Here is an 8,251-nt window from a genome sequence, read left to right on the forward strand (position 1 = left end):
ATTTGAAATTCATTTCACTAATGGCGGATGAAACAGGGAAACTGAAAACTATTTAATTTTTAAAAAGATAAGTAAACTGAAAATGATAAAGATGGCAGAGGACACAAGGTTATCAGTTAAAGGGTGTGACAGGGGGGGGGGGGGGGGGGTGAGGGTGGGTTTGAATATGGGTACGTCTCAATTACTACCGGATGCACATCTGGCAGGAAAGCGTGGGCTGGACCCACAATTGTTGACACAAAACTTAGTGTTGGTAGATATAAAAACTGCGTAGGTGGTTAAATATAGATGTAGAGCCAGGAACCTACAGTATTCATTTTTAGACAGTCAGAAAAGAAAGACCAATAATTATTTATTTTCTTATTCGCATAGTCGTGTTTTAATGTGTATCTTTTTGATAATTAAAGCAATTTAAATTCATTTTAATGATGTCGGATGGAAAAAGGAAATTTAAAACTACTTTATTAACTGATTTCTTTACAAAGAAAAATAAAACTGAAAATGATAAAAATGAAGATGGTACTATTGACTCTCAAACTACATTACATCAAGAAATTTCCATAAATTCAGCACCTTTGACTGTTTCTTATGCAAATGATATCGGCAATTTTATCAAAGGAGTTATTACAGATGATACACGGTTGTATTTATTAGAAAACATCTGGCGTCCCGAAGAACTTTTTAAATTTCCAGCAAGCGGACAAAGAAATTTAAAGTTTCAATCATCGTGGCTACTTAGGTGGAACTGGTTGACTTATTCCAAATTACTTGATGGCGCATTTTGCAAATATTGTGTTTTGTTTAGTTTGAATTATGGTGGTGTAGGTAGTCAGCCTTTAGGTAAGTTATCAAAAATTCCATTTTCAAACTGGAAAAAGGCAACAGACAAGTTTAATGAGCACCAGCAATGTGAATATCATAAAAGAGCAATTTTATTTTCCCAAAATCATAAATCGGTTATGGAGAAAAAAATAGAACCTATTAACATCGCCTTGAACTCATCAGTAAGTCAACAAATTCTAGAAAATCGTTTAAAGTTAGCGCCCATAATAGAAACTATAATTTTTTGCGGCCGACAAGGTCTTGCACTTAGGGGGCACAGGGATTTCGGAAATTTTCAGTTGGAGGATCCTGACGAAAATGATGGAAATTTTCGAGCTCTTTTAAGATACAAAGCCATGGGTGGAGACGAAACACTTAAACATCATCTAGAAAATTCTTCAAAAAATGCAAGATACTTAAGTCCCACCATTCAGAATGAAGTGATAAATGTGTGCAATAAATTAATTGTTCAAAAGATTGTTGCGAAAATTACTTCTGTTAAATTGTTTTCTGTCTTAGCCGATGAAACTAGTGATATAGCTGGTATGGAGCAATTTTCGTTGTGTGTTCGCTACTATGATAACGACATAAAGAAAATAAGGGAGGATTTCCTACAGTTTGTAGGTGTAACTGATCTAACAGGCAAAGGACTTGCAAATGTTTTAATGGACACTCTAGCAAATTTACACATAGACGGTAATTTTATGATAGGTCAAGGATATGATGGAGCCGCTGCAATGAGTGGTCGACTTCATGGGGCGCAACAATATGTTGCTGAGAAATTTGATTTGGCTATTTACATGCATTGCGCATCTCACAGTCTAAACCTAGCACTTTCTGATGCCTGCGAACTACCAGCTGTGAGAAACTGTATGGGAATTCTTAATAGTACATACAACTTTTTTAACACACCAAAACGACAATCTTTGCTTGCAAATTCAATAGAGAAATTAACACCTAAAGCATCAGCATCTCGACTTAAACGATTGTGCGCAACCAGATGGATTGAGCGTCATGAGTCTGTCAACGTTTTTATACAGCTTCAAAAAGCAACTGTTGATGCACTGGAAATTATGTCATCCTGGCACGATACAACAACTTCTTCAACAGCGGTTCAACTTTTAGGAGCAATTAGGAGTCTTGAGTTTCAAGTTTCTCTTAGAGTTATCTCAAAAATCTTTGCAATAACACTTCCTGTCAGCAGAATACTCCAAACAGAAAACTTTGATCTATCTGCGGCTCTAAAATTTACAGAAGATTCAAGTAGCCTACTAGTGAATATGCGGAAGGATGCTGAATCAGAATTTACTACCGTATTTAATGAAGTCAAAGACATTTGTGAGGACTTCGACATAGATATACTTATTCCACGTCGAGCTGGAAAACAAATTCAACGCTGCAATGTTATGGCAAATACGCCTGAAGAGTATTACAGAATAGCTGTATTTATTCCTTTCCTTGATTCGGTTATATGTCAAATAGGAGACAGATTGCTAAAACATAAATCTGTTTTGAGAGGTTTTATGTGTCTTTTACCCAATGACTCGGGTTTTACCAAAGAACAGGAAAAGAATGCCATAACACTTATGCAAAAATATGAACGTTTGATTAACAGCAGTGTCATCGATGAAAGCATTGGAGAACTGAAACTGTGGTGGCGCCACATTATTACAAGTGGAAATGTACCGCAAAACGCTCATCAAGCTTTTTTAATGTGTGACGTAAAAATATTTCCAACAGTACACAAACTACTGCAAATATTTGTAACATTGCCTGTAACAACTGCCGTTAGCGAACGCTCTTTTTCCACTCTCAGACGGCTAAAAACGTACTTGCGAAATACTACTTGCGAGGATAGACTAAATGGATTGGCATTATTAAATATTCACCGACAAATTGAAATTTTAGCGGATGAGGTTCTTGATGAATTAGCCAAGAGTCCAAGAAGACTTGAACTACGATTATAGGTAAGTAATGTTATAAGTACTTTTATCTGTTTGCTGTGTTCTAGTACTGTTATTGCGTATATATATATATATATATATATATATATATATATATATATATATATATATATATATATATATATATATATATATATATAATGCTGGAAAAAAATTGGAACCCCCCCCATGAGACGATCCTGGCTACGCCACTGTACATATCTTAAAAGTATCACTTCTGAAGTGTAACTTTTGTGTCTTATTTACATTGTACCTTTTATGTGTCAACTTTTGAATCATTTTTTTTCAATGGGGGAGGGGGGTGGAAGAAAGGATGACGACACACTTTTCCATAACAAAACATGTTAATGAATACAAAATTTCTAAACCTTCATTCAATAATACCACCCCTAAATAATTCACCATACCTAACACCCCTAACCCCACCCCGTCTAAGAAACGCAAAAAAATACATTAAGGAAAACTAAAGTTATCAAAATGGAGGTATCTATTTCGTATATATTTTGTAATATAAAATTGTAATCAACGTATTTTTAAGTTATAATATTGGATAACAATCACTATTTTATTTACTTAACAATGATTAACTTTTCAGACTTTCAAATCAGACATGAGAAAAATGGAATTTAAATTATTATTTTTTTGTGTAATTAAAATATTTGTTTTCGATATGACCGTCTTTAAATCAGCACAGACCAGACTATGTAGATGTAGACGGACTGAGAGAGGGTGATGGGGGCATAGAGGAGGTGGGTGGGGGTGTAAGAAGCGGTGGGTATGATGGGGGTGTAGTTAAAGGTAGCTGTGCTGGGGTGTAGTTAGAGGTGGGTGTGATGGGGGTGTAGTTAGAGGTGGATGTGATGGGGGTGTAGTTAGAAGTGGATGTGATGGGGGTGCAGTTAGAGGTGGATGTGGTGGGGGTGTAGTTAGAGGTGGGTGTGATGGGGGTGTAGTTAGAGGTGGGTGTGATGGGGTGTAGTTAGAGGTGGGTGTGATGCGGGTGTAGTTAGAGGTGGATGTGGTGGGGGTGTAGTTAGAGGTGGATGTGATGGGGGTGTAGTTAGAGGTGGATGTGGTGGGGGTGTAGTTAGAGGTGGATGTGATGGGGGTGTAGTTAGAGGTGGATGTGATGGGGGTGTAGTTAGAGGTGGATGTGATGGGGGTGTAGTTAGAGGTGGATGTGATGGGGGTGTAGTTAGAGGTGGGTGTGATGGGGTGTAGTTAGAGGTGGATGTGATGGGGGTGTAGTTAGAGGTGGGTGTGATGGGGTGTAGTTAGAGGTGGGTGTGATGGGGTGTAGTTAGAAGTGGGTGTGATGGGGGTGTAGTTAAAGGTAGCTGTGATCGGGTGTAGTTAGAGGTGGGTGTGATGGGGTGTAGTTAGAGGTGGGTGTGATGGGGTGTAAGAGGTGGGTGTGATGGGGTGTAGTTAGAGGTGGATGTGATGGGGGTGTAGTTAGAGGTGGGTGTGATGGGGTGTAGTTAGAGGTGGGTGTGATGGGGTGTAGTTAGAGGTGGGTGTGATGCGGGTGTAGTTAGAGGTGGATGTGGTGGGGGTGTAGTTAGAGGTGGATGTGATGGGGGTGTAGTTAGAGGTGGATGTGGTGGGGGTGTAGTTAGAGGTGGATGTGATGGGGGTGTAGTTAGAGGTGGATGTGATGGGGGTGTAGTTAGAGGTGGGTGTGATGGGGGTGTAGTTAGAAGTGGGTGTGATGGGGGTGTAGTTAGAGGTGGATGTGATGGGGGTGTAGTTAGAGGTGGGTGTGATGGGGGTGTAGTTAAAGGTAGCTGTGATCGGGTGTAGTTAGAGGTGGGTGTGATGGGGGTGTAGTTAGGGGTGGGTGTGATGGGGGTGTAGTTAGAGGTGGATGTGATGGGGGTGTAGTTAGAGGTGGGTGTGATGGGGTGTAGTTAGAGGTGGGTGTGATGGGGTGTAAGAGGTGGGTGTGATGGGGTGTAGTTAGAGGTGGATGTGATGAGGGTGTAGTTAGAGGTGGGTGTGATGGGGTGTAGTTAGAGGTGGGTGTGATGGGGTGTAGTTAGAGGTGGGTGTGATGCGGGTGTAGTTAGAGGTGGATGTGGTGGGGGTGTAGTTAGAGGTGGATGTGATGGGGGTGTAGTTAGAGGTGGATGTGATGGGGGTGTAGTTAGAGGTGGATGTGATGGGGGTGTAGTTAGAGGTGGATGTGATGGGGGTGTAGTTAGAGGTGGGTGTGATGGGGGTGTAGTTAGAAGTGGGTGTGATGTGGGTGTAGTTAGAGGTGGATGTGATGGGGGTGTAGTTAGAGGTGGGTGTGATGGGGGTGTAGTTAAAGGTAGCTGTGATCGGGTGTAGTTAGAGGTGGGTGTGATGGGGGTGTAGTTAGAAGTGGGTGTGATGGGGTGTAGTTAGAGGTGGGTGTGATGGGGTGTAGTTAGAGGTGGGTGTGATGCGGGTGTAGTTAGAGGTGGATGTGGTGGGGGTGTAGTTAGAGGTGGATGTGATGGGGGTGTAGTTAGAGGTGGATGTGGTGGGGGTGTAGTTAGAGGTGGATGTGATGGGGGTGTAGTTAGAGGTGGATGTGATGGGGGTGTAGTTAGAGGTGGGTGTGATGGGGGTGTAGTTAGAAGTGGGTGTGATGGGGGTGTAGTTAGAGGTGGATGTGATGGGGGTGTAGTTAGAGGTGGGTGTGATGGGGGTGTAGTTAAAGGTAGCTGTGATCGGGTGTAGTTAGAGGTGGGTGTGATGGGGGTGTAGTTAGGGGTGGGTGTGATGGGGGTGTAGTTAGAGGTGGATGTGATGGGGGTGTAGTTAGAGGTGGGTGTGATGGGGGTGTAGTTAGAGGTGGATGTGATGGGGGTGTAGTTAGAGGTGGATGTGATGGGGGTGTAGTTAGAGGTGGATGTGATGGGGGTGTAGTTAGAGGTGGGTGTGGTGGGGGTGTAGTTAGAGGTGGGTGTGATGGGGGTGTAGTTAGAGGTGGGTGTGATGGGCGGGGTAAGAAGCGGATGGTGTGATGGGGGTGTAGAGGAGGTGGATGTGATAGGGGGTGAGTTACGAGGATTGTAGGAATAAAAAATTACAGACAAAAATTCTTAGGAATTAAAGTCCAAAGGAATAAATAAATTCACAAGGGAAAAAACAAATTTGCTAATAACATTTTGGCCGATGAACTTAATATTTGAATATTTGACAAATTCTAATCAACATTTATTTAATAAATGTAAGCATTATATATATATATATATATATATATATATATATATATATATATATATATATATATATATATATATATATATATATATATATATATATATATATATATATAATTCTCTTCTTCGAGCCGTTAGAAAACAAGCTGCAAACGCTCTCCCTATCTCCCCACCCCTACATGGTTTTAGTGAGCTGTGTTCACTCTAAATGTTTACAAGCAGAGCCAACGATTTTAAACGTAAGGGGGGGGGGGGGGAGGAGGGGGGGAGGGAAGGAAGGGGGGGGGTTATGGTCCTTAACGAGCTACTTATAGTGTTTTAAAGAAATATTTTCAGTGTCAGCGTTGGTACTGTCGAATTCACAAATTATGAATTATTGAAAATTAGAAACAACTAAATAGCGGCGTATGTTATGCCGCGGGCCGGCTCGTATATATATAATTCTCTTCTGGGATCAGTTAGAAAACAAGCTGCAAGCGCCTCCTTGCAGTCCCCTCTCTTTCTCTCTATCACTATCACTACCAACCCCACCCCACCCCCACATTGTCTGGTGAGCTGTGCTCACGCTGTTTACATTTTAGGCCTACAATCATAGAGACGGGTTTGGTGACGGCTATTAGGGGCAGATAATTTAGTTTGAAACGATTTTAAACTTAGAGGAGGTAACCAAGAGGAGGCTGCTTTCACGTGGGGGGGGGGGGGGTAGTGTTTTTAAGCAAATATTTTCAGTGGCAGCATTGTTACTGTCGAATTCACAAATTATAAATTACTGAAAAGTAGAAAAAAAAACAACTAAATAGCGGCGTATGATACGCAGCGGGTCGGCTCGTATATATATATAATTCTCTTCTGGGAGACGTTCAAAAACAAGCTGCAAGCTCGCCTTGCAGTCCGCTCTCTTCCTCTCCATCACTACCACCCTCACCCCACCCCCACATGGTCTGGTGAGCTGTGGTTAACGCAAAATGTTTACAAATCGTAGAACCGGGTTTAGTGACGGCTATTAGGGGCAGATTTTAAAATTACAGGAGGTAACTAAGAGGAGGCCGCTTTCACGGGGGGGGGGGGGGAGGTGTACGGTAGTGGTTAGTGTTTTAAAGCAGATATTTTCAGTGGCAGCATTGGTACTGTCGAATTCACAAATTATGAATGACTGAAAAGTAGAAAATTAAACAACTAAATAGCGGCGTACGATACGCCACGGGTCGGCTCGTATACATATATTTAAGTAAGTTGTATAATTATTTAAGTTTCAAGTACGTACCCTGTGGGTTTTTTAAGAAATAAAAAGTTTCTAACCGAATCACTTTAAATATAAAGTAAAGTAATGTTTCCCTTTCAAACCTGACGGTCTATTGGGCAAGTGAAGTAGAGTTTACTTCTTTCTATGAAAACAGCATATGAAGAGATAGTGTGGTCAGCACTATGCCCAGCCGCCTTTACTTTCCCTAACGTAAGTTAGGTACCCATCAAAGTTGGGTGGACTAAGGGACGGTCTATTAAATTGAACCCGGATTCAAACTCGAGACTTACGGGTTAGCAGTCCAGCTCTATAACGCTAGACCACTCCGTCCCACTGTAATCACTTTAAATATGTATTCAAAATGCTTTTCATTTAAAATGGACATTGATTAGCCCGAATAGTGAGAATATCAAACTGGTATGATCTGCCCCAGGGGCGTAGCGAGGGGGGTGCGGGGGGTGCGGACCGCACCGGGTGACGCCATTTAGGGGGGTGACACCAAGACAAAAAATAGCAAAATATATAGAGAAAAACGTGAGGGGGAGGGGGTGCAAATCGAAAGTTTGAGGGGGGGGGGTGCAAATCGAAAGTTTGAGAGGGGGGGTGCAAATCGAAAACTTGAGGGGGGGGGGTGCAAATTGAAAGTTTGAGGGGGGAAATTTGTCCCAGGGAAGGGTCGCTACGCCTCTGGGGGGTGACACCATTAAGTGCCGCACCGGGTGACACCCGACCTCGCTACGCCACTGATCTGCCCTCTCATTAATATTTCAACCCCATTTACCAGCACCATCTCATAAACCATTCTCGCCACAAAACATGCGGGCAAGGCTAAATACCGAAACGTTACAAAAACCTGACATTAACGCAAAAACGTCAATACACACTGTTTACATACAAGGCCGGCTGAAAAGAGACTAATAGTAAAAATAATTCAAAATACAATTTATTGTTTGATTACAGTTCTTTTACTTAGTATATAATTTATAGCGAATATTCAATTCAATATGTAACATACCTTGAGGCTATGT

At 41.7% G+C, this 8,251-nt stretch overlaps 1 protein-coding gene across 1 annotated transcript; it reads left to right on the top strand.

The window, feature by feature from the left end:
• Positions 1–959: 959 nt before the first annotated feature.
• Positions 960–2,789, top strand: LOC131945837 (52 kDa repressor of the inhibitor of the protein kinase-like). Its single transcript, XM_059306452.1, has 2 exons — positions 960–2,496; positions 2,731–2,789. The coding sequence occupies exons 1-2, from the start codon at positions 960–962 to the stop codon at positions 2,787–2,789; spliced, it is 1,596 nt and encodes a 531-aa protein (XP_059162435.1).
• Positions 2,790–8,251: the final 5,462 nt, after the last annotated feature.

The sequence above is a fragment of the Physella acuta genome, unplaced genomic scaffold (genome assembly GCF_028476545.2).
Source record: "Physella acuta isolate Inbredline_101_S28 unplaced genomic scaffold, ASM2847654v3 ptg000050l, whole genome shotgun sequence".
Classification (NCBI taxonomy): Eukaryota; Metazoa; Mollusca; class Gastropoda; family Physidae; genus Physella; species Physella acuta.